At 49.5% G+C, this 27,297-nt stretch overlaps 1 protein-coding gene across 1 annotated transcript in view; it reads left to right on the plus strand.

Moving 5' to 3' along the window:
- Positions 1-27,297, plus strand: part of LOC146855445 (stabilin-2-like) — a 1,201,024-nt gene that overhangs the window by 86,450 nt on the left and 1,087,277 nt on the right. The window contains 1 exon segment of the mRNA XM_085653243.1: positions 12,811-12,896. Within this exon segment, the coding sequence (XP_085509369.1) occupies positions 12,811-12,896 (86 nt within the window).

A 27,297-nucleotide genomic window follows, 5' to 3' on the forward strand; every position in this document is an offset into this window, starting at 1 on the left:
CCAAGAAAACTGCATTCAAGGACCGGCTGGACAACAACGCACACAACTGCAAGGAACTCTTCAACATCGTGAAAGAGCTCTCCAACCCCAACGCCGGAAACAACGACATCACCCCATCGCAAGACCTCTGCAACTCCCTCGCCTCCTACTTCCACAACAAGATCACGGACATACACAACAGCTTCAGCACTCAACCGACGCACGCCACGACCGCAGCAACGCCACCCACCACCACCCTCCGCGCCTGGACCCCGGTCAACACCGAAGACACCGTCCACATGATGAACTCCGTCCACTCCGGATCTCCGACCGACCCCTGCCCTCACCACGTCTTCAACAAAGCCGACGCTGTCATCGCACCCCACCTACGGGACATCATCAACACCTCATTCGACACCACCACCTTCCCCGAGAGCTGGAAGCACGCCGAACTCAGCGCTCTACTCAAGAAACCTACAGCAGACCCCACCGAACTCAAGAATTACCGCCCCATCTCTCTACTCCCGTTTCCAGCCAAAGTCATCGAAAAGACCATCAACAAACAGCTGGCCGCCTTCCTCGAGACGAACGGATCCCTCGACCCATCGCAGTCCGGATTCCGTGCCAACCACAGCACCGAGACCGCCCTCATCGCCGCCACTGACGACATCCGAGCCCTGATGGACAACGGAGAAACAGCGGCCCTCATCCTCCTAGACCTCTCCGCGGCCTTCGACACGGTCTGCCACCGCACCCTAGTGCAGCGCCTCAGCAACGTCGGAATCCAGGAGAAGGCACTGGAATGGATCGTCTCCTTCCTCGACGGAAGAACACAAAGAGTCCGCCTACCACCGTACAAGTCAGAGGCCACCGAAGTCATCTGCGGCGTCCCTCAAGGATCCTCGCTGAGCCCTACTCTCTTCAACGTCTACATGAGCCCCCTCGCGGCCATCGCACGCCAACACAACCTCAACATAATCTCCTACGCCGACGACACCCAGCTGATCCTCTCCCTGACTAACGACCCCGCCGCCGCCAGAGCCAACCTGCACGAAGGGATGAGAGAGGTAGCCGAGTGGATGACGACGAGCCGCCTGAAACTGAACTCAGATAAGACGGAGGTCCTCATCCTGGGCTCCTCGCCCTCCGCCTGGGACGACTCCTGGTGGCCCCCCGCCCTGGGCACCGCACCCAAACCGACGGACCACGCACGCAACCTGGGTTTCATCCTGGACTCCTCCCTCTCCATGACCAGGCAAGTCAACGCCGTCTCCTCGTCGTGCTTCAACATCCTGCGCATGCTTCGGAAGATCTTCTGGTGGATCCCCACAGAGACCAGGAAGACCGTCACCCAGGCCCTCGTCACCAGCCGACTGGACTACGGCAGCGCACTCTACGCCGGAACCACCGCCAAGATCCAGAAGAGACTCCAGCGCATCCAGAACGCCTCAGCCAGACTCATCCTCGACATCCCACGACACAGCCACATCTCCGGACACCTAAGAGACCTGCACTGGCTCCCGGTCAACAAGAGAATCACCTTCCGCCTCCTTACCCACGCACACAAAGCTCTCCACGATCAAGGCCCGAGCTACCTCAACAACCGCATCAACTTCTACGCTCCCAAACGCCACCTCCGATCTGCCAGCCACGCCCTCGCCGCCGTCCCACGCATCCGCAGAGCCACTACAGGAGGAAGGTCCTTCTCCTACCTGGCCGCCAAGACCTGGAACTCCCTCCCGGCCGACCTGCGCCTGACCCAAGACCACCCCTCCTTCAGGAAGAAGCTCAAGACCTGGCTGTTCGAGCAGTAGCGGCACCCCCCCCCCCCCCCCCCAGCGCCTTGAGACCCTACGGGTAGGTAGTGCACTCTATAAATGTCTTGATTGATTGATTATTTTATATGCCTATATTACCTAAGTATGATTAACTTTTCCAACTTTTTTATTCACAGTACATGTGTTATTTACCATAGACATTTGCACTTTTTACTTGGGTGAGTTTTTTGGCAGCACAGGCAACAATAAAAATGTCAAGATAGCACTGGTGATTAATGTTCCTGCTGTAGAGAGGTGGAGTATTGTCCAAAGCAGGTTTGACTCATCATAAAGTAGCGCAGAGGGTTATTATGCCTGCTGCAAAGAACGTGTACCATGCTGATCACAGAACTGTATTGATGTGGATCGCTCAAATGTGTTACTGTTTTTGTCACAGAGATCCTTTTATTACTTGCAGTTCATAAGTTACAATCCTAATATAGTGAGTTATGAACTGTCATCATAGAGCTGCATGCAAATTGCATGGTATAAGTTAGAGAGTTACGTTTTTCCCCAGTCGTTCATTATCCTAAAGTTGCAAAAAATGGTTTGTATGAATAGAAATACATTCGTATTAGTAAAACCAACCCCAACCACTGAGGTATGTTTGAAATCCTAAATGTGTGCTTCTTCAAAAATAATAACTTCTAGTATGAATGATGTTTGATTTTTACATCTTTGTAATCCTCGTTGTTTTATGTAAACTTTCCTGTAGACTGATCTATCCACATACAATTAATTCTCACTATATAGTTTATGGGTGATCTAAAGTGCTCCGACACCCTACACTGGTATGAATAGCGCTATAAAGCAAATTAAGGGGCATATTAACAAGGCGGCGATATGAAATTATCGCCGCTTTTGCGTCCGTTTTCGGGCAAAAAGCGGCGATAATTTAATCGCCTTATCAGCAAAGACACACTATCGCGTGTCTTGCTGACTTAGTGCCCGTTTGCAGCACGCCTCGGATCGCATCGCTAATGAGATGCAAAGGAGGCGTGCCTGACAAGACTCCCTTGGGAAAATATCGTGAAGGCAGCTTCGCGATATTAACAAGGGAGGGTAGCGATTTTTAAAATCGCGTTAAGTATGCCTTAACGCAGGAATTTAACGTCTGTTAAATTCCTGACTAAGGCATACTTAACATGGGGGGTGGATTTTGTGGCTAAGACCACAGGCCCTATCATCTAGGATATTGCTGTTTTCCACCATGGAAAACGGCGATATCCCAACTATCCCTGGAATTTTTATCGCCTCGACGATGCGCGTTGTTAATAACGCGCAAACCGGGCGATAAATTCCAGAGATAGCCCGCGATAAATATGCAAGCGCTTAGCGCGCTTTGCGATATTTATCGCCGGTCCTTGTAAATATGCCCCTAAATTACATTTGCGAGAGGGGGTCTGGAGAGATGAGGGGCACTGGTGGAGGGTGGTAGAGTGGTAATCCTTGGAGAAGAAGGTAGGTCATTTGGGGGGCGCGGAAAAAGATTGTCGCACTGGGCGCCACCAGCGCTAAGGCCAACCTTGTTCGGAACAACGTATGAAGGCCTTCCTATACTCTGGTGTTCACTGGTAGCAAATGCTGTAGAGTGCTACAATTATTATTTTTTTATTTAAAACTGCTTGACTTAACCTTGCCTTTTTTTTTTTTAAATCCTTTACTGTACTAACCTTTTTGACCAAATATGCGGTTAACTTCCGCTGTACAAATCACTGATTTGTGCATCAGTTAATTTATGTCATATAATCTTTGCAGACAAATATAATTTGTCAAAAACCACTTGAGAAATCACCTTTGGTAACTGCAACACCAGCTTTTATCCCAGTAACTGCCGAGTTAGGAAAATAAATACGGGCTCTGACCCAGCTTGCGCAGGGAGGGGAGGGGCTTCGGAAGGAAGAGTGTCCACCTCTGGTCATCATGCCTTCTCGCATTAACTGGGGTTAAACAATAGTGCCTCACAGTTGACACTGTTCAACTTGCTGCTAAATATCTAAATTTACATTCCCTGAACCCTACGATGTCGGCTTAAGATTTTCACCAAATAATATCATTCATAATTTGTCGATGTGAGTATGTGTATGCACATTTGTAGTGAAATGTTGATCTGTGCCACTCTAAATATAAAATCAAAAATTGCCTTTAGCATGATATTGATACGCATTACGTGTATTTCTAGTATCTGTAACTGCATGGGCTTCATTTAGGGGTTGCCAGGGGTGGAGCTGTGACTCCTGGCTTTGCCCTTGCAATCCCTGATATTTATTGCATTTGTGACCGCTGACCTCAGACATGGCAAATCAGTACCAAGAACACAGTTGTAGCCTGCTGTTATGGTCACTGGGGCTCCGCTCCGGTATATTTTTTATTATACTAATAGTGAATAATAGTGTATTATTCCCCATAATTGTACAAAAAAAGGAGCAGCAGGAGCTGGAATGAGATGTTCGCTGGCAGCTAAGGTAAGTAAGAAAAATGCTTTTAACCATATATTATGTGCATAATTACGGGTGAGAATGGTTTTGTATGACAGAGACAGTATGTGTATGCGTGCACTTATTTCTATGTGTGAGCGTGTGTAAGACTGAAACTGAACGAGAGTCATTGGCTGGTAGTGACTGAGAATGAGGAAGCTTAGCTGTCACTAAGCATGAATGAAATAGACTGATTGTAAGAGTTGACTGCAAGTGAGTGAGAGTAGGTGTTAGTTCTGGCTTTTTCATCAGTTTTATCATCAGACGTTTTGCTTTTTGGCCTCCTGTTTTTGACCCTGTTTTTGTTGGTTTTAGGACTCTGGGCACTAGACCACTGCTGATTAGTGATTAAGTGCATATGCTCTGTGTAAATTGTTAGTATGGATTGGTGTTTCTATAATCGGCTTGTTTGAATTACTACTAAGTCCCTAGTACCGTGCACTCTTTGTGTCCAGGGCCTGTAAGCCAAATGCTGCTAGTTGGCCTTCAGCATTGATTCTGCCACCCACACAAACAGCCTTTCAAAGGGGTCTCAGACCTGCCACCACAGTGTCTGCGCACAATTTTTACAGCCATGTTGACCTGGCAAGTGCACCCACTTTCCAGGCCCTAGCCTTCCCTTTTATTACATGTGAGTTACCACTAAGGTAGGCCCAAGTTATCCCTTTGGGCAGGGTGCAGTGTATGTGAAAGTGAAAAGTAGGACATGTCCTGGTATGTGTGACATGTCCTGACAGTGAAATACAAGGTATTTCGTTTTTCACTATTGAAAGGCTATCTGTCCCATAGGATAGAATGGGAGTTTATTTATAACGTCTTATAAGCATGACTTCCCTTTGGGACAAGATGGAAAGATGGAGTTTAGTATGCCTGAACTCAGAATATAAAAATGCATGTATTAGTAACAAAGATTGTTATATTGTGTGTTTGAAAATGCCACTTATAGAAAGTGGGTATTTTCTTGCTTACACAAACCACAGAAGTAGGGACTGGGAGTGAAAAAATAAATCCAGTATCCATGCTTCCTAGAACACATGTGTACAACTCTCACGGGTAGCTGTTCCTAAAAGAGATTCTGGCCCAATAGGCAGCGGACAGGATGAAAATCGATGGGGAGAGAAAAATAGAGGGATAGAAGTTTTGTTTGTCTCAGAATTCTTCCAAATAGGGGCATTCCCCCGACTTATACATCCATCCTGAGACAAACAAAACTTCTATCCCTCACTTTTTCTATTTTATTGCTTAGTCATCCTGTGTGCCTCTGCTTGTTTGTGGATTAACTGTCTGGCTTTGGAGTGACAGGGCCTGGGATGTTCATTCTCCCAAACAGCCACTGGGGAGGTTGATGTGTGTCCTGCCTTTCCCGAATGAGTCAGGGCTAGGCTGAATAGACCTGGGCTGCATTTAGAGTAGTGGGAGGAGATTTCCTTGCACCCGAATGGGCCTGGTCTGCCTAATACAATATTGTCTCCACCTCCTGTTGGGAAGCTGGACCAGAGAGGACAGAACTGGTTTGAACTAAGCACAGGGACTCTCTGCCACCAGAAAACAAAGGAAAATGCAGTATAAATATTGGGGCCCAGACCCCAGAACTTTAGAATACTTTTGGACTCAAGAGGAACCTCTGCCAAGGAGAAGAGCTGGGAAAGCTGAAAGAGAAGTACTGTTGTGTGCTGTCTGGGGGTTGGCCTGCAGTGGCTGTTTCTGCCAAAGAGAGGATAAAGACTTTGTTGTGTTCTGTGTATCCTGCTTGAAGAAGATCTTCAAGGGCTTGAAGTAGAGTTTGCCTTCTATTCTGAACTCTCAGGGTCACAAATACTTCACTACCAGCTCCCCTGAAAATCCTTGCTGGTGGTTCTGACCTGCCAAGAGGTGCCTGTTGCTGTGTCGGGCCTCTGGAGGTTGTTCCTGCTGCTGGGAGCTGGAAAAGAGACACAACCAAGAGAAGCGTGACCCATCTGCACCTGTTTCTAACGCATCGCCCGCTGAAGAAACGGACGCAGCACCTGCCCGCGGCTGGAGAAATCACTGCACATTGAATCCTGTGCTCCAAAGCCCGAGATCAGCGCACCGATTCCGACGCAGGCCTTGCTATGCGGCTGGAAGAACCAACGCGTCGTGGGACCGCAGCTGGAGCAGTGGCTTAAAGAAACTTAAGGGGGCCCCCCTGCAGGGTATGTGGAGGGGCCTCCTCCGGACTCAATTTGGAGCTCTCCGGCCGAAGTGCGGTGCTTAGGGGGCCCCCCCTGCACCGCGGGGGCTGATGGGGCCTGCGTTATGCCCCTGGGCTGGAGAGACTAAAGCATTGCTGTTGCCGCTGCATCGAGAACCAAACCACACGCATCGCACCATTGCACCAAGTCTACAAGAACGCTGGAGCCACAGTAAGACACAAATCCATCACCTCCCTGCACAATAAGAAACTGACGCATTACCTCCCCTTCAATAAGGAACCGACACATCACCTCCCCTGCGTGGCAGTAAGGAACCGAAGCATCTCCTCCTCTGAAGTAAGGAACCGATGAATCACCTTCCCTGGGCGTAAGGAACTGACGCATTACCTTCCCTGCGGCTGTTTTTGTTTATGATTGTGACGCATCCAAGATACTTTGTGTTGAAAGTGTTGCATCTATAGTTTGCTATGGATAGAGCTGTTTTTACCTTCTAAGAATCACATTTTGATCATTGTATATTGAATGTTTGTCATTTTCGTCTTGTTTGGTTCAGATAAAGATTACTTATTTTTCTAAACTGGTGTGGTGTCCATTTGTAGTGTTTTCACTGTAATACTGTATTAATGCCCAAATGTTTTACACACTGCCTCTGAGATGAGCCCGTGCCAAGCTACCAAAGGGGTGAGCAGAGGTAATTTAGAAATGTATCCCCCTCACCCTGACTAGGAAGAAGGATCCCTACTTGAACAACGGTGCAAACCATTGCCAACTAGAGACCCCCATTTCTAACAGTTGGTAAATAAGAATGAATGAGTTAGAATGAGTGTGAGGGAGTGTTACTGAGTGTGAGTGTGAGAGTGAGAGTTAAAATGAGTGAGCGTGACAGTGGGTGAGTGTAATTTTGCGTGGGAATGAGAGAAAAAGTGAGAGTGAGTAAGTGAATGAGACTATGAGGGAATGAGAAAGCATGAATAAATGAGTGAAGGAATGAATGAGTAGGAGTGACTTGAGAAAGGGAAAGTGAGAGCAAGTATGAGTAAGTATGAATGGGTCAGAGTTAGAATGAGTGATAGTGTAAATAAATGAGAACAAGAGAGTGCTAATGAGTGAATGAGAATGAGTGTGAATGAAATGTATGCAAACGTGAGTATTCTTGCGAGCGTTCCATTGGCCATGGCATACTGAAGGTAATTCTTAGCTTATAGAGGCACCTACGGCAAGATACTGGCACAAACATACTGAAGACAATTCTTACCATGCCAGACACCTTTGAGAAAATACTGACATTGACATACTGGGGACATTTTTGGTATAATCGGCATCCATTGTACAGCTTAGGTACTAATATGCAAGTACAGTTTTTAGCAACTAGGGAACCCTTGGAAAAATGCTTGCACTGACATCCCAGAAGAAATTCATGGCACTGGGGGGCACCTGTGGTGAAAAGTTGGTAGCACATTGAAGGAAATTCTCGCCATAATGGAAGACAACCATGGCTTAAGGGTGGAAGAGCAACAATGTCAAATTGTTGACTCTGACATAATAAAGTCCATTTTAAAGATGGACAGCATTAATAGCAACATTCTGGCCGTGGCATATTGTATGTAATTTTTTGCCTTTTTTTGCGGCATGCGTGCATATCATGGGCACCCATCGCAAAACGATTGACCTGGCTCAATGGAGGTAATTTTGGACAGATAGTGGCCCGATAGCACATTTAAAAGAAAATGGGGTCAACCCCTGGAGAGCACGAGGATTTCTACCTTGTCACACCTGAAAAGGACTTGAATATTTAATGAATGCCCTTTAAGAGCCTATGTTTTATAAGGAAATTTGTGTCAAAATTGTGCTTTAAAATGTACTATTTGACTCCTTTTTTTACAACGAAGCCTAGCAGATGAGCAGCGGTCTGATTTGCTAAAGACAGCTTTGGGACATTCAGAAAGCTTCAGTGAGAATGCATTCCACTCGTTGCTTTCCATTGGCTTTGTGGCTTTATTTGCTTTAGGCTGTCCAGATTGAGTTTATCCCTTCCATGAGCATATCCTGTTTACAAGGGACCCTAGTATTCTTCCACCAGTGCTCCTGCCTGTAAACTGTCCTTTAAGTTTTGTTCTTATCTTGGCAAATGTGCAGTGCATTCAGAGGCAGGGGTAAAATGTCTGGCTCTGTCTTTTGAGGGAGGTTGGTGTTTACTTTTCTTTCGCTGACTCCAAAGTGAGAGGATTTATGTGAGAATCATGCTGGGTATGGGGGGATGTGCTGGATCAAGGCTGTAAAAATGTTATGCTTTTCTAGCACACAACCAATTTTAATGTCTGTAAATTAACTGTGCAGATATTTCAAAATACATTCGAATTAGGGAAGCACAAATGAAGAACATGTTTTTGGTAGTTCTAAAGTGCGGGGGAAACAAAAATGTAAATACTATCAAAAAAATCAGTACACTAGGTGATGACTTTTCCACTCATTATCGTTTGTACACTGCATAGTTGTATCAGTTAAACTGTATGTCTGTGCAAATCTACTGGTCATTTCCATGAAAATGTGTTCTCCGTAATGGCAGTATTCTACCACAACATGCATACTCCACTTTACACCACTCCACTTTACTTTGTGCCTCTGCACAACACTGCACTGTTCTCTGCACCACTCCACTCCACTGCACTCCACTCTGCATCACTGCACTGTACTCTGCACCACTCCACTCTATGCCACTACACTCTCTGCCTCTTTACCCTACATCACTCTACTCTATGCCAATGCAGTCTGCATCTCTGCACCACTGCACTCTATGCAATGCACTCTATGCCAATGCACCCTACACCACTTTATTAAGTCAGTGCACTCTACACCATTATACTCTACTCTGCAACACTCTACGCAACTGCACTATGAGCCACTCTGCTCTACACCATCACACTCTATGTCACTGCACTTCACGCCACTCTATTCTACTCTGCACTGCTGTACTCTACGCCACTGCTCTCTATGCCACTCAACTCTGCATCACTCTACTCTGTGCCTTTGCATTCTATGCTAATGCACTCTACGCCACTCTACTCTACTCCACTCCACTCTACAACACTCTACTCTGCAACACTACACCACTGAACTCTGTGCCACTCTACTCTGCACCACTGCTCTCTATGCCATATGCCACTCAACACCACTGCACTCTACCCTACACCATTCCACTCTACCCTGCACCACTCCACTCTACACCACTTCACTCTACTTTGAAACAATATACTTTTGACCACTTCACTCTATGACTCTATGCCAACTTCACTCTTTGCCACTGCAATCTACGATGCACGCCTCAACTCTACACCACTACAATCTACACTGCCCCACTCCACTATATGCCATTCTACTCTGCACCACTCTACACCATTGCACTCTTCGCCTCTCTACTCTAAATGACCACTCTAAAACACTGTACTTTACTCCAATGCACTCTACACCACTTTACTCAAAACCAATGCACTTTATTTACTGCACTTTACACCAAACTACTCTGCACCACTGCACTTCACACCACTCTACTTAGCAACACTCTACTGTACTCCACTACACTCTATGCTACTCTACTTTGCACCACTGCCCTCTATGCTACTGCACTCAACACCACAACACTCCACTCTGCACCTCTTTACTCTAAGCCACTCTACTACACTCTACACCATAACACTCTACGCCACTCTACTCTGCATCACTTAACTGCATGCCACCACACTCTACACCTCTAAACTCTGCTCCACTCTAACTGCCACTGCACTCTGTGCCACTCCACTCTGCACCACTACAATCCATGTTACTCCATATCAACTATCCTCTGCACCACTGGACTCCACACAACTGTACAGTTTACCACTTTAAACAAAATGAATGCACTCTACTCCACAGCACTCTACGGCAATCTACTCTGCACAACTGCACTCTACACCACTATACTCTACTCTTCACCAAGCACTTTATGTCAGTCTAGTCTATTCTTCCTCACTGTGCTCTAGCTAATACATTCTAATCTAATACATTATGTGCCACTCTACTCTACATCTCTGCACTACACAGCACTCTACTCTGCAACACTGCACTTTACTCTGCACCATTCAACTCTAAGCCACTCTACTGCACTCTACACCAATGCACTCTTCGCTACTACACTCTATACTACTGCACTATATGCCAATTCACTCTATGCCAATTCACTCTATGCCAATCTAACCTACTCTGCGCCACTACAGTCTTTGCCACTGCATCTACCCTGCACCACTCAACTCTGCAACACTCCATGCCACTTCACTTTACTGTAAAACAATCTATCCTACACCAATGCACTCTATGCCACTCTACTCCACTCTGTGCTGCTCTACTCTGCACCACTCCACTCTGTGTCACTCCACTCTACTCTAAGCCACACCACTCCACACTACGCCACTCCACACTACGCCACTTCACACTACAACACTTCACACTACGCCTCTCCACACTACACTATGCCACTGCAATGTACGCTGTGCCACTCACCTCTACGCCACTCTACATCACTGCACTTTACATCACTGCACTCTAGGTCACTGCACTTACAGCCCTTTTCTCAAAACCAATGCACTGTAGGCCACTGCAATCTACACCAGCCTACTCTTCACCACTGCACTCTAGGCCACTATACTCTACTCTGCAACACTCTATGCCGCTGCACTCCATACCACTTTACGCCACTGTATGAAACTCCACTCTAGGACACTTCATTCCACAATACTATACTCTAACACTCTACACTATTAAAATCTACCTCAGTCTGACACTTTACTATCCTCCACTCATCACCCCTCCAGTCTACGCCCCTCCACACTACGCCCCTCCACTCTACACTGCTCCACTCTATGCCACTCTACTCTATGCCACTCTACTCTATGCCACTCCACTCTATGCCACTCCATTTCATGCTGCTTCACTCTACATCCCTCTGCTCTACTCCCTTCCACTCCACTCTGACACATTACTCTAGGCCACTTAACTCTATGCTATGCCACTCCACTCAACTCCACTCTATTCCATTCTAACACTTTACTCCACTCTATGCCTCTCTACGACACTTTACGCCACTCTGCGCCCCTCCACTCTATGCCCTTCCACTCTATGCCCTTCCACTCTATGCCCCTCCACTCTATGCCCCTCCACTCTATGCCCCTCCACTCTATGCCCCTCCACTCTATGCCCCTCCCCTCTATGCCTCTCCACTCTACACCCCTCCAGTCTACGCCCCTGCAGTCTACAGCCCTCTTCTCTACGCTCTTCCAATCTAAGCCCCTCCACTCTATAACACTCTACTCCACCATATGCCACTTTACGACACTGTACTCCACTACTCCAGTCTATGAAGCTATACGCAACTCCCTCCATGCCACTCCACACCACTATATCCCACTGTACTCTGGCACTCTTCCCCACTCTACGCTACTCCACTGCACAATACTCTATAACCTTCTCCTCCACTTTGTCATTCCATTCTGCTATACTACACCACTCAATGATACTCTATGACCATCTATTCGGCTCCATGTCACCCTACTCTATGACACTCTAATCCACTCTGCGCAATGCCCTCTACGCCACTCCACATTACTGTACTCCACTCAATGCCACTCCACTCCAGTCTACGCTACTCCATTTTACGACACTATGCTTCTCAACTCTACAACACTGTGCCACTCCACTCTACTCCACTCTATACTGTTCTACTCTACGTCACACTTCTCCCTCCACAACACTTCACAACGCTCTTCGCCACTCCATTCTACGCCACTCCATAACACTTCACTCCACGACAATCCACTCCATTCTAGGCCACTCTTCAACTCTTTATGCCACAATGCCACTCCACTCTCTTTCAAACCACTCTCCTTTATGCAATCACTGTTAGCCATGCTGAACAGTCTCAACGCTGATGTATAACCAGGCTGAAACACATTGGCAAAGCCAATAGCTCTTGCATAGGTGAGACTTCTTGACTTTACCAATGCTTGTTCTTGAAATTATCTACGGGCAGGGACCCAACCATTCCAGGAATCTCTCTAGAAGAGGCCAGGCTCACTCGCTTTGTTTGTTTGCTATCATGATATCCCTGTGGTTAAGGTAATGTGACATCACCTCTTGGGAAGAGTTGTGGGGTCATAGGTTATATAATGTCACTTCCTATGACATCATTAAGGTCAATGTGTATGTAGTGCCACTTCTGCTATGTCCAGGGTTTTGCTGAATCAGCTGTGTGTAACTGCACCATCTTTGTCAATATAAACTGTATATATGTTATTAAAGTTGACATTTTGTTTGTCACTTGCTTAAATTTGACAGCATGCCCAGGCGGAGCAGCAAGCCCTTGCAGCAACCGAGGATCCTGCTCTGAAGGGGCAGAAGGCAATGGAACATGCACCTGTCAAGTATGTAATGTGATTAGCCAACTTAATTCATGTTTTGGTACAGGGAACTAATCTTTAGTGAAAATAGTGCTTGGTACTATATAAAGATTAGGGTCTACTTTGAAGCACTGCTTACTTCTGAATGTCTGTCTGAAGCATTGACAAACTAGCTATTCTTTTCTATGCCTTCCTAGGAATGCAAGAGCATCAGAATAAGGTTCTGATCTTTCACTCCACTTACTGATAATTTATAGTTGGGTACAAGCTTAGAGCCTACATGCCTGCTCTCCACTGCCAAATAAGCAGGTCCACACAGAGGTAGTTTTAGGCATATGGGAAACCCCACGGAAACAAACCATACAATTTGACAGTGATCCTCTTTCTTTGAACTGTGGATCAGAAGCAAAAACAAGCAGAAGCCAAGCCAACGATCAACCCCTTCAAGTCAGCCTGTTGCTGCTGCATCTTGAAAGATATCCCAGCCAGGCCATTTCATTTCAATCTACCATATGAAGGAGATGTCAGCCGTGACCTCTTAAACTACAGGTCCAGCCGAGGCTCTGGAAACCTTCGCTGCTCCCCTTCTCACCCTGGATGGCCTTTGGCCCAAGATATCAGGTTGTGAGTAGCAACTACATCAGAGGCAGCTAAAGGAAATCTAAAACTCATGATGTGACTTCTCACCAACTAACCAACACTCACTGATATTTCCTCAAACATTTAACAAAGAAACGTTTATACGTTTATATAAACATTGTGCAAGCCTGAAATACATTAATCTAACATTAAAAGCATGATTGCTCAATGGCAAAGAGTCAGCAAACTGCTAAACTAAATAAAGATTGCCTAGCTTTTTAACTGTCAAAATGTATGAGCTTTGTTGGGTGGGTGGAGATGTTGTGAAATTTCATGCTGAATCTAAATGAAGAGGACCTACATCACACAGAAGCCACTACATCGACACATACCATTACATCAAATCCAGTACTTCTATGTACAACTACAGAGACAAAGCTACAATGACAGTTTCAGGGTCAGCGAATTAGGGTGTTAAAGTTAAATTCAGGGGAAGGATCAGTGTGACATTAATGATTGGGGTAAGAATAGGATTGGACTAAATGCTACACCTGTGGCTATTCTTTTCTTTATCGTTAGAACAGATAATAAAATCCATCAACAAAACACAAGATATACAATTTTACATCAACATGAGCTCATACAAATACAAAATAAATCTGAAAGAGTCAATAAAAATATAAAATCACTTAAAAGGGGACAAAGACAACAGAATACATTCAAACAATAAATACTTTGTTGTGGATTAAGTATGACCAAACTCTCTAGTATTCTGGATCTTGTCAGCCACGCTGCATAAATAAATTTGGAGTTGATGTCTACTGTGCTATCACCTCATTCGCTAGAGTCAGAATGGTCGATGGGAATGCTTGATTCAGTTTTACATAATCTACTTGATATGCCCATAATCTGACACAGCGGAGCAACATATTTCGTTCTAGGTTTAGAATAAGCAGCACAGAAGAATAGTAAGTGCTGCTCATATTTGTGTGCCATAATGCATGAGGGACATTGTTTGGATTTACCAACACATGAAGACCGGTTATATGTAAACCAAGCTAGCGGGAAAACACCTTAGTTGAACTTCAAATACACGGATCCTAAAAATGGTGGAATAATATAGTTTAAAAGTACCTCAGTCTTAAAAATAGTTTGTGGTGCACAAATGCTTGGGTTAAAGTGCCTAACACTATGGTGGATTCTTTCTTCTCCATTAATGATTCCCATTATCTATGTTATGTTAAAAACTTTTATAAAGCGCACGTTCACCATGCGGTTTCATGGCGCTGATAGGGCAGAAATAAGGTTGCGGGAAGCTGAAATTAAATGTTATATGATTGAGCAAACAAATAGGTCTTGAGCATTTTTCTGAACTGTACGTAGGATGAAGTCAGTCTCATCTCCACATGGAGAGAGTTCCAGAACTGTGGGCCTGTGGCAGCAAATCGAAAGCCTCCAAGCTTTTTTCGTTTAAAAGAGGGAACTGTCAGCAGGTTATGGTGAGAAGAACGCAGATCCCGAGAGGGGATATATCTTTGAATCCTAGATTAAATAAAGACAGGGCTACTGCCGTGAAGACCTTTAAAAATGGTGCATCCCAAATTGAAAGCGCACCTTTTGGCCATGGGATGCCACTGTAAGTTTTTCATTATGGGGGTCACGTGCTGCCATTTGGGTTAGTAAAGATAAGTCTGGTGGCTTGGTTTTGAACCAGCTGAAGGCATTTTAGCTGATAAGCAGAGATGCCACAGTATAAGGAATTGGCATAATCCAATCGGGAGATGACCAAGGCTAAAATAACCAAGATCAGAGCTTCCCTAGACAGAAATCTGCTGATTTTCCTTATTCTCCGTAATTGTAAAAAAACTAGCAGAAACTACTGAGCTTATTTGGGCATTCATTGACAGGTCGTTCGAAATCACGATGCCTAAGCTTTTGGCAGAATCTGCAGGCTCCGGAGGGTTACCAAGAGAGGTTGGCCAGAAGTTGGAATGCCATGGGTTGGAGGAGCCACCTGTGAGAATCAGCTTGGTTTTAGCAGGGTTGAGCTTGAGTTGGTTGTGATGCATCCAATCCCTAATGAAGATCATGGTAGATTGAAAGTGAGTAACTGACGATGCTGACAAATTGATTTCAAACACCAATTGGAGGTCGTCAGCATAGTTGAATGTTCCATCCTCTTTTCATTCAAAGATCGAAATAAAGGGAGGAGATACAGATTAAAAAGGAGGGGAGAGAGAGGAGCCCTGAGGCACCCCACAGGTCAGTTCCCTCTTGTTGGACGAGAAATTAGCCAGCCGCACAGCTTGAAAGTGGTTGCCAAGGAAAGAGGAGAGCCAACTGAGTGCCAGACCCTGTATCCTAGCATTTCTGACAAGGGCAACCAGAATGTTGTGGTTGACCATGTCGAAGGCTGCTGATAGATCCAAGAGGACCAGGGCCTGGGGGATACCGTTATCGGCTCCTCTTCTTAGTTCATCCATAACGGCGAGTATGACATATTCTGTGGAGTGGACGGGTCTAAATCCTGCCTGATGGGTGTCCAAAATCTGATGTCCAATAAATGAGCTGAGACAGTTGGCAACATATGCCTCAAGAACTTTACCCAGCTAGGGTAGGAGGGTGATGGGGTGATAATTACTTAGAACTGACGGGTTCACACCCGGTTTCTTTAAAATGGGGATGATTTCCGCACTTTTGAAAATATCAATGACAATGCCAAGGTTAAGTGAGTTGTTGAGGAGCGACAGAGGGGGTCAGGACAAATAGAAAACGCTTCCCGAAGAATGTGGGGGGGACAAAAATTAGTAGGGGAGCCAGAGTCGACCTTTTTGAGTAAGTCGAGAAAGGTCTCCTTCGAGATCAAGGGAATGTGATCCAACTGATGTTCGTTCTGATAGGTGTTCGAATCATAAGTGGATGGCCTGGAGGGGGCGATACTGGCTTTGATGACTGCGATTTTCGCAAGAAAAAAGAGTTTAGGGAGTCACAGAGACTCTATGCCGGGACTGTCTTAGGCATGATCCTATCTGATTTAGACAGCTCATTCACAATAGAGAAGATTCCTTTAGGTTTATTAGATGAATTGAGAATTTTATTTGAGAAATAATCTTCTTTGGTTCGAAGAATCTAACCTTCACTCTGGTTGCAGCATTCTGGCAAATGGAAAACTGATTACGCCAGTATTCTCCTAAACTGAGTTCCAGCAAGGATTTCTTGATGTAACTCAGCCAGGGGACCCTTGCCAACCTGCCTGAGATATAATATTGTGGTGCGCATTCCTAAAGGGCCTTAACTTGTCAATGATTAAAATGTGAAACCAATACATTATTGGGCTCAGTTTAGTGACCTCTACAATGGATTTTTATGCACGATCTAATCTTAAAGGTAAGAGATGGGTATTCTGACCAAGTTTTGTCCGCGACCATATACATGTATTTCCTTTGATCCCTATGATGTTGACATCAGAATGGTCCTAATGTTCTGCTCCTTAAACGTGGGCTATAATTGCTTGGGCTTTGTAAACTTCTATTGCAGGGTAGATTGGATAAGCAGAAGTGTGGTTAGCAAATCTAAAAATTACTGAAGCCCTTTGTATTATAAGAAGGGGCTTTTGGTAATTTTTGACCTCTATGATTTAGTATGTGAGCCTAACCCCCAGATAATCAAATTCATTGACTCTCTCTAGGTGGTTCTCCCCAACCTCATAACTCCCCTGAAATTCTTTCTGCGAGTGAAGCATATGTACTTAGGTGCCGATCACGATCCTGCAAAAACCGGGTATGAACCGTCGGACGGAGCATATTCTCCGTCCGACGCGTACCCGGTCGTCAAAATATACCAACATGGAATTACGATTCGCACGGAAACACCATTTCCGTACGAATCGTACAAAAGCCCGACCGACCAAAATAAACAAACAAATGCGATCCGGGAAAGCACCGACCTGACGTCGGGATGCACGCAGCCTGCCATTCACGAACCAGGAATCACGATTCGCACCGACGTCATCCCGCACGGCGAATATTTTCCGGCTGCCAAAAACTGCCGGGAAATCAGGACGACGCGAACAAGGAGTACCTGGACGCGACGGACAGACAGGACGACGCGAACAAGGAGTACCCGTACGCGACGGACAGACATGGACCCGAACCTACGTGTCATCCCGGCCCTCATAGCAATCGACCTCCTCTACAGGTTCGGACGCAGATGCCGCAGAAGGTCAGAACAACACAGGGAGGGGGGAAATGGGGGAGGGGCAGGAGCATGGGCAGGCCACTAAACCACCACCATAGTCACACAGCACACATGCCCTGGACATACCTGACCCTCAGGCCCTGGTCACTACGAGGGGGTGGGGGCGTGTCCAGCTAAGCCAGCGACCGCAACAACGGAAGTCCGTGATGACGCGGACCGGCAACACAACCAGACAGGTACGTCCCGTACCCACGCCTTAAGAGCGTGGGTACGAGTCGTACCACGCCCACACCAACGTCACCCCAACAATGGCGGGACGGCCCGCACCCACGTGGCAAAGGCCTGGGGACGGGCCGCACAAGCATCACATAGCGTGGGGATGGATATGTACGACACGTACCCCCACCCACGTACGTATGGAGCGTACCCCCATGCCAACAGTGTAAGTACGACACGTACCCCCACCCGCGGGCTCATGGAGCGTACCCCCCACCCCAACAGTGTAAGTACGACCCGTACCCCCACCCGCGTATGCATGGAGCGTACCCCCCACCCCAACAGCGTAAGTACGACACGTACCCCCACCCGCGGGCTCATGGAGCGTACCCCCCCAACAGTGTAAGTACGACCCGTACCCCCACCCGCGCATGCATGGAGCGTACCCCCCACCACAACAGTGTAAGTACGACCCGTACCCCCACCCGCGAATGCATGGAGCGTACCCCCCACTCCAACAGTGTAAGTACGACCCGTACCCCCACCCGCGAATGCATGGAGCGTACCCCCCACCCCAACAGTGTAAGTACGACCCGTACCCCCACCCGCGCATGCATGGAGCGTACCCCCCACCCCAACAGTGTAAGTACGACCCACCCGCATATGCATGGAGCGTACCGCCCACCCCAACAGTGTAAGTACGACCCGTACCCCCACCCGCGTATGCATGGAGCGTACCCGCTACCCCAACAGTGTAAGTACGACCCGTACCCCCACCCGCATATGCATGGAGCGTACCCCCCACCCCAACAGTGTAAGTACGACACGTACCCCCACCTCGAATGCATGGAGCGTACCCACATCCGTGTATGTTATGAGCGTACATATTGTCAAATCGGAGAGGTGGGTGCAGAGTCCACCTAGCAGTGCCCAGACATGAGAGGGGTGTGTGCAGAGTCCTCCCAGCAGTGCCCTGAGACAGGAGGGGTGTGTGCAGAGTCCTCCCAGCAGTGCCCAGACATGAGAGGGGTGTGTGCAGAGTCCTCCCAGCAGTGCCCTGAGACAGGAGGGGTGGGTGCCGAACACTCCCAGCAGTGCCCTGAGACAGGAGGGGTGGGTGCCTAACACTCCCAGCAGTGCCCTGAGACAGGATGGGTGTGTGCAGAGTCCTCCCAGCAGTGCCCTGAGACAGGAGGGGTGTGTGCAGAGTCCTCCCAGCAGTGCCCAGACATGAGAGGGGTGTGTGCAGAGTCCTCCCAGCAGTGCCCTGAGACAGGAGGGGTGTGTGCAGAGTCCTCCCAGCAGTGCCCTGAGACAGGAGGGGTGGGTGCAGAGTCCTCCCAGCAGTGCCCAGACATGAGAGGGGTGTGTGCAGAGTCCTCCCAGCAGTGCCCAGACAGGAGAGGGGTGTGTGCAGAGTCCTCCCAGCAGTGCCCTGAGACAGGAGGGGTGTGTGCAGAGTCCTCCCAGCAGTGCCCTGAGACAGGAGGGGTGTGTGCAGAGTCCTCCCAGCAGTGCCCAGACATGAGAGGGGTGTGTGCAGAGTCCTCCCAGCAGTGCCCAGACATGCGAGGGGTGTGTGCAGAGTCCTCCCAGCAGTGCCCTGAGACAGGAGGGGTGGGTGCAGAGTCCTCCCAGCAGTGCCCTGAGACAGGAGGGGTGGGTGCAGAGTCCTCCCAGCAGTGCCCAGACATGAGAGGGGTGTGTGCAGAGTCCTCCCAGCAGTGCCCTGAGACAGGAGGGGTGGGTGCAGAGTCCTCCCAGCAGTGCCCTGAGACAGGAGGGGTGGGTGCAGAGTCCTCCCAGCAGTGCCCAGACATGAGAGGGGTGGGTGCAGAGTCCTCCCAGCAGTGGCCATGGAACGCAAAGGGTGGAGTAGCCACAGATACCATGCCCACAAATGTCAGTCAGGTGCACAAAGACCCTGCAGTACACGTACCACATGTGTGCGAGGCTGGGAATATACGCATGCATCGGGCCAAAAACAAAACATGGCCACATGAAGTCATGTCAATAGTCCACAAACACAAGTACAATGACTACCAAGGATGCCACGAATGATGCAGGTGGAGAATGGCCCAGCATGCATGTGCAAAGTTGAAGGACTCCGTCACACACCCAGCTAATGTACACACAGCTCCGCGCCAAAGTCAGGGAACACCCTGCATGGAAGAAGTCAGGGTACACAGAGGAAGGAATACACCTTGGGGCAATTGCACCGTGCAGCAACTGCTTACATGAATGGAGAAAGGTAGGTAACACCGTGTGATGGCACACAGATCCCAGGGTCCCCCCATGACCAGCACACTACTACATTTCCCACACACCCAACACATGAACACCACCCACAACCATGTAGCAGCCCCAACAACAGCAATACCAGCAAAGCAGGAGCGTTCCAAGGCCAAAAAAAAATTGCTTTATTCAGCAGGATCAAATAACTGGTATGTAGTAAGTTCAATATTTACAAAGCCCATAGGGCAGTCCAGGAGTCACAGCTGGATGAGGGACACAGTGGGATGCGTGTCCCCTAGCTTGCCTGCACAGTTACAAGCCGTTGTCTTCCACAGGGGTGAGGGCATCATGTGGGGGGGAACGAACAGGCACCGCAGGGACAGGAGGGCGAAGGGTAGGCAACGTGGGTGCAGGGATGGAGGACTCCACCACAGGGGGTGGGGCAGGGCCAAAGGCGGAGGCCAGGATCTCGCTGCACACCTTAGCAAGGTCCTCCAGGGACTCCCCTGCACCCGAAGGAACCACAGGCCCCAGGGAGGGGGGTGGGTCAGAGGGATGGGTCGCAGCGCCACTGGGGGAGGGTGTGGAGAGGGGGGGACTCAAGCACCCTGACCGTGGACTTCCTTGACCGCTTGCGGGGTGGTGTCACTGTGGGGCTCAGGGACAGAGCGCCCATGAATGAGTCTTTGGGGGAGATGTGGCCAGGAGAGCTGAGGGGAGGGGATTTGGAGGGAGTGGATTGGGTGGAATGCGGACTCCCACTCTGGCTGCGTGTCACACGTTTGCCCCCCGACCCAGTGGGTGTGCCTACTTCACCCTGTGTGTGCGTGTCAGGAGGTGTGCGGCGGACCTTCCCTGCTGGTGTGGTGCCTGTGTCTGTAGTGGTGGGTGCATGCTTACGTCTGTGTGTATGTGGGACAGGCATGGGAGTGGGAAGTGTGGAAGGAGCAGGGGTAGGGGGTGGGACGTAGCACTGCAGGAGACCCACTGCTGCAGTCAGTGTGGAGTCTATGGACCTCAGCAAGTTGCGTTGGTCAGCCTGCGATGAATGAATGCCCTCCAAGTATGACTCCATGTTGTTGAGGACCTGGCTGTGGCCATGGAGGACATTAAGGATCGCAGTCTGACCAATCTGCAACTGCCGCTGGATGTCCACAGACTCAGCATTGGCGGCAGCAGTGGAGACAGGGGCAGGGGGTGCGGTGCCTGGCACGAAGGAGACATGTGGTAACCGGGCACATTGGGAAGGGACACGAGCACGTGGGAGGCGGCTGATGCCAATGGAGGGGGCGGTGCCAGAAGTAGGGCTGCTGTCAGATGGTGGTGCAGCCACCGCCCACTCGGAGAGATCATCCTCGGACCCGTCAGCTTCATACTCTGTTGTGCCAGTCGACAGGTCCCTGGGGTCACTCTCCTCCGCCTCTGTCCCACTCGAAATGCCAGGCACGATGTCACCGCTGGCACTGGTGCTCGGTCCCTCCGCGCCGTCTGTGTCCATGTCTCCCTCCGTGTCCCCCGACGATGCTGTGGGCAGGGTGAAGAGACAGAAATTAATCATACACCTGTATACATATGTCACATGAGTCCAATCTACTTAGGATACAGTGCATAGCCTGAAACAAAGGAAGAGTTACAACTACAAAGCAAGGTACATATGTAGGCCCTGCAAGACACAGTTGTGTGACCCACCATGCCATGGAAAACCAATGGAGAGCAAGACACAATAGCAAATGAGACGACCTGGAATTTTGACTGAGGAGCAAGGCCCTGGGGAAAATCCTGCACTGCATCTGCACCACACAGCGTGGCAGGCATTAGGGATGAGCAGGGACCACATCCAGGAACTAGAGGCACATGCAGCATAGGTAATACTGATAACATGCCCACCCTGACTGGCACACTGCACCTTGAGTGTATGTCCAGACAAACATCACACACTGGCCAGTCCTAGCAAGGAGAGTACAGGTCTTGACATGTAGGCCATGCCCTCACCACCCACCCCCTACATGATACAAATCTGTGGAGACACAGGAAGCACTTACATCTCTTAGTCTGGCTGAAATACACATGGGATGGAAAAAATCAGGATTGCACACAAAATACCCAAGGTGCGCCTGTCCAAATAATCATGTACAAATGGGCATCATCAGATGATTGCAACAAGACACACAGGCAATGGGCACCGTGAGTATGTACTTGGAAAATCAGGTCAGGATGGACAGTGGACACTTGTAATACAGCTCACGTCAATATACATGGTGGAGGGGAAGGGAGGCAGGAGAGCACTGCAATACTGTGGGTATCAGGATCTGCACAGCACCATAAACCCTGGAAGTGTATCCATGGAACAGTGCACTCACAAATGCTGGTGAAACACAACAAACACACATGTACCTACCCCCTTCCGGCTGCTGCATCTCCTGTAGGCGCCTGTCCACGTCTGGAAAGACCACCGCCAGCACACGTTTCTGGATGTGGGAGAGACGGCGGCGCCCGCGGTTCTTGTGGCTCTCAGGTGAGTCCCCCAGCAGGACCCGTGCGATCCTCCGCTTCCAGCACCGGATATCCTGCCAGCGTTTCCTCACCTGGGACATGCGCCGCTTCCGACCATCCGCACTCCTCACGGCGCTGACGGCGTCCAGCCATATCTGTGCCTTGGCAGAGGCGTCTACCTGTGAGGATGAACAAGTGACACTACATCAATACACCTGCAACATGTCACAGGGACACCGATTACAACACATTTGCTGTTTACATCAAGGCATAGTATGCATCCAACGCATTGCACCTTTGTCATAGGGACAGGATCCTCTGGGGGAAGCCAAAAGCAGTACGTGCCATTGAAAGGACACAGGTGGAATGAGGGCAACTACACTATCTCTTATCCAGGCCCACACTGTGCATCACACCCACCCCTCCTGTGTCTGGGCACTGCTGGGAGGACTCTGCACCCACCCCTCCTGTCTCAGGGCACTGCTGGGAGGACTCTGCACCCACCCCTCCTGTCTCAGGGCACTGCTGGGAGGACTCTGCACCCACCCCTCCTGTCTCAGGGCACTGCTGGGAGGACTCTGCACCCACCCCTCCTGTCTCAGGGCACTGCTGGGAGGACTCGGCACCCACCCCTCCTGTCTCAGGGCACTGCTGGGAGGACTCTGCACACACCCCTCTCATGTCTGGGCACTGCTGGGAGACATCAGGCATTCCCCACCCTGGGCCCCCCCTACAGTACATAGCATGTGTGTCACACCTGGACACAATGGCAGAAGTCACAGTCACTAAAAAGGGACACAGTCTGTGCCAGTGGACACTGCACTCACCTGATAACCTGGTCGCCCATACAGCATGGGGTACCGTGGGAGGATCACATCCACCAAAGCCATGTTCTCCTCCAGGGTGAATAGCTGTGACCTCTCCACAGCCCTTGACATGGTTCCAGGGAATCAGTAGCAGCAGCTGGGTCGTGGAATACAAAGATGTGCAGGCAAGTGCTCCCTCATGGGACCTGGCTGCCTTATATCTGCCTTGCTGGCCCATCTCATGCACAGGAGTGATTGGTCACTCACATTTGCATCCTATGTTTCCTCCAATCCCTTCAAACCTAGCAGTCTGTGGGTTCTCAATCTGTTTTTTTTCTCCTGCATGATGTCAGCCCCACAAACACATTGCAACAAAGTAGATTAATTCCAACTGACTTCTGCCATGCAGCTTCCTGAACAAATTCAAAATTTGAACTTGGTCTCCATGACAACCAGCATGCATGTAGGCCTTAATACTTGTCCCTCATGTGTCCCCTATGTAATTTGGAGCTTCACACACAGGTACGGCGCATTCCGGGGCCCTAGGGCACCCCAAATGCATAGCAACGGCCCATACACGCGTGCCTACGTTCACTATCACTCTGGGTGTCCTCGCGTATGCGTACTCGTAGTGGTACGGGCCGTACAGGCGCCTGTACGCTCCCTCACACTCTGGGTGTCCTCGCGTATGCGTACACGTAGTGGTACGGGCCGTACAGGCGCCTGTACGCTCCCTCTCACTATTGGTGTCCTCGCGTATGCGTACACGTAGTGATAGTGAGCGTACAGGCGCCTGTACGGCCCGTACCACTACGTGTACGCATACGCGAGGACACCCAGAGTGAGAGGGAGCGTACAGGCGCCTGTACGGCCCGTACCACTACGTGTACGCATACGCGAGGACACCCAGAGTGAGAGGGAGCGTACAGGCGCCTGTACGGCCCTTACCACTACGTGTACGCATACGCGAGGACACCCAGAGTGAGAGGGAGCGTACATGCGCCTGTACGGCCCGACCACAATGGGTGTACTAGCGTATGCGTACTCGTAGTGGTACGGGCCGTACACATGCCTGTACGCGCACCATCAAGATGGGTACACATACGGCAGCACTCCCATAGTGACATGGGAACGTACACAGGCCCTCTTAGCAGCAGTACGGCGCTTTTCACACATCACAGTGGTGACAGGCAGCACACAGGAAGGAATAGGGCGGACATACTTGTCCATGGATGGACATCAAGGCATTGACTGCATTACTACATGTGTGGGCCACAGGTGTGACACGCTGTGATGTGGAACATTACTCCTGAGTCGAGAGGGCACCAGAGGTATGATGAGGTGTGTGCAGATGTGATGTGTGACGGTGCAATGTGTGCCAGGCATGCCCTTGACTCCTTGGACATGTGTGCATGTCGTACTGCACACTTGGGTTGACCGACCCTGGCATGGCACGGACACCAACACACGGAAGTGTCCCCTGATGGCCGGTACAGGGGTTACCACACCTGACTTGTCACTACCCACGGTGCACGATGTGACTATGTCATGTATGTGTGGGGGCTTCCCATTAGGTTGCTGTTGGAGCACCCTCAAAAGCTGCAGCTGTTGCAGCAACCAACATGTGTCTGTGTGTAGATTGACATTGCACACTGTTCCGCACACCATGGCACATGTGGTATCGGATGTGAGTTGCGTATGTATGCATGTGACACGGAGTAGCGTAACAAGGACATGTATGCATCCTCACAATGAATGTGTGGTGACTCATGACATGTGCACCTTCATGGCAAGTGGCATGTGTGGGCTGTCCTAGTGTAATGTCATGTTACCTGTGGCTCTAGTGTTCCGCTACCAGTCTCTGCAATCGCCATCCTACTGATGTGTGGCTGTATGTCACTCCCGTCTTGCGTCTGGCTGTTCACTTGCACTAGGACAAAGCCAATACCATGGCTTGGCATGTGGAGGTTCTCTATCTCCGTGTGTAGCTGGGTCTTGGTAGGAGTGTCACCTGGCAGCCATACGTGTCCAGGGCATGTGGCACATACCCAACTCCGTATGTAGCACATGTGCATAGACAGATTAACATGTGCTCAGTACAAATTATTTGTTTGTGTGGTGCACTCACTCATCCTTGTCACTTCCAAATTACTGCAGAGCGCCGCCTCTTCCCCGAGCAATTCCGGATTTGGCTGCCATGCAGGAGAATGATCGGATCCGGTGCTACCGCTTCCCCCAACGGTTGATTCTGGAGTTGACGGCGAGACTGGCACCACACCTGCAACCGCTGCACAGGTATCCTACGGCACTTACACCCAAGCTGAAGGTAATGGCAGCCCTACATTTTCTAGCCACGGGTACCTTTCAAAATACCATAGCTCATGTTGGTGGCATGTCCCAGAGCATGTTCTGCCGTGTGCTGCATGATTTCATAGAGGCCATGTTGATTCACCTGGATGACTTCATCAAGTTCCCAACCCCTGAACAGTTGACTCTGGTCAAGCGTGGATTCTATGCCCTGGGAGGGATGTCCCATGTCATTGGGTCCATAGATGGGACACATGTTGCTTTGGTGCCACCACACGCACAGGAGGTGGCGTACCGCAATCGGAAGCACTACCACTCCATCAATGCCCTTGTGGTGTGTCTGTCCAACATGGTGATTTCACATGTCTGTGCTCGTTTTCCAGGATCAGCACACGATGCCTACATCATGAGGCGTAGCAGGATGCCAGAAATGATGACGCAGCTGCGCAACGAACGAGCATGTGTTGTTGGTGGGTACACTCTTGCTGTCCTGTATTTTGCGTAGCCTACCGGCACGACTGCTTCCCCTGTCCTACTAATGTCCATGTTGTTTCCATGTAGGGGATGCTGGCTATCCCAACATGCCATGGCTGATCACACCTCTCCGCAACCCCATCACACCGGCCCAGCTCCGCTACAACACCGCCCATGGTCGGACAAGGCGAGTGATAGAGAGGACGTTTGGCCTGCTGAAGAGCCGATTCCGGTGCCTCCACATGACCGGCGGCGTGCTCCCATATGCCCCTGCGAAGGTCTGCAAAATCTTCATGGTCTGCTGTATGCTGCACAACATGGCAGTTGAGAAAGCTGTGCCGCTCATCCTGGATGAACATGACCAGGACCATCCACCCGTGGAGGACGAAGGGCTTGGCAATGGGGCCAGTGATGTGGAGGATGTGGAGCCGCAAGAGGACATCCGGACTCGGCTCATACGCGACTTCTTTGCTTAGTGGTGAGTACCAGTGTCTGAGTGTGCACACATTGCTCCACGTGTGGCATGTGTTGTGATGTGTGTCTCCACCTGCATGTATGGCACATGAGTCAGGGGTGTGTGTGGGTGTGTCACTGGAGTGATGGTGGCAGTGATGGTTGTATTCCCCCAGTCATAATTGTGACCTAGCATGTTGGTATCCGTACATGTGTCGAGTAAATGCACATGCAAGTGTCTGTGCTTTTTGTGGCTGACTTCTTGTGTGTCTCTCTTCCCCAGGTACTTGCGCATGCCGTCTGCTGCTTGCATTGTTGTGGCACTGCTATTCCTCATGGACACGTCATCGTGTGCTGACTCAGCGTTACACGCACGGACAAGTTTGGAAATCTCCTTAGGGTAAGGGATGCATCAGGGGTGTATTGGGTTTGGCAGTTGTTCACGATGTATGCACACTGCCCCTGTGGATGTTTGGTTCCTATGCAGCCATGTAGCATCACCATGGGACACGACATGCAGCTGTGTACACCTGAATAGATGGTCTGACTTGTTGACAGTCATCAGTGATGGGATAGTGGATTGTGATGATGGCATCAATGTGTGTAACACTGCCCTCGGACACATACGGTTTGCATTGGCTTGACATGGTGTGGGACTTCTGCAT

This window comes from Triturus cristatus, chromosome 4_1 (genome assembly GCF_964204655.1).
Source record: "Triturus cristatus chromosome 4_1, aTriCri1.1, whole genome shotgun sequence".
NCBI classification, from domain to species: domain Eukaryota; kingdom Metazoa; phylum Chordata; class Amphibia; order Caudata; family Salamandridae; genus Triturus; species Triturus cristatus.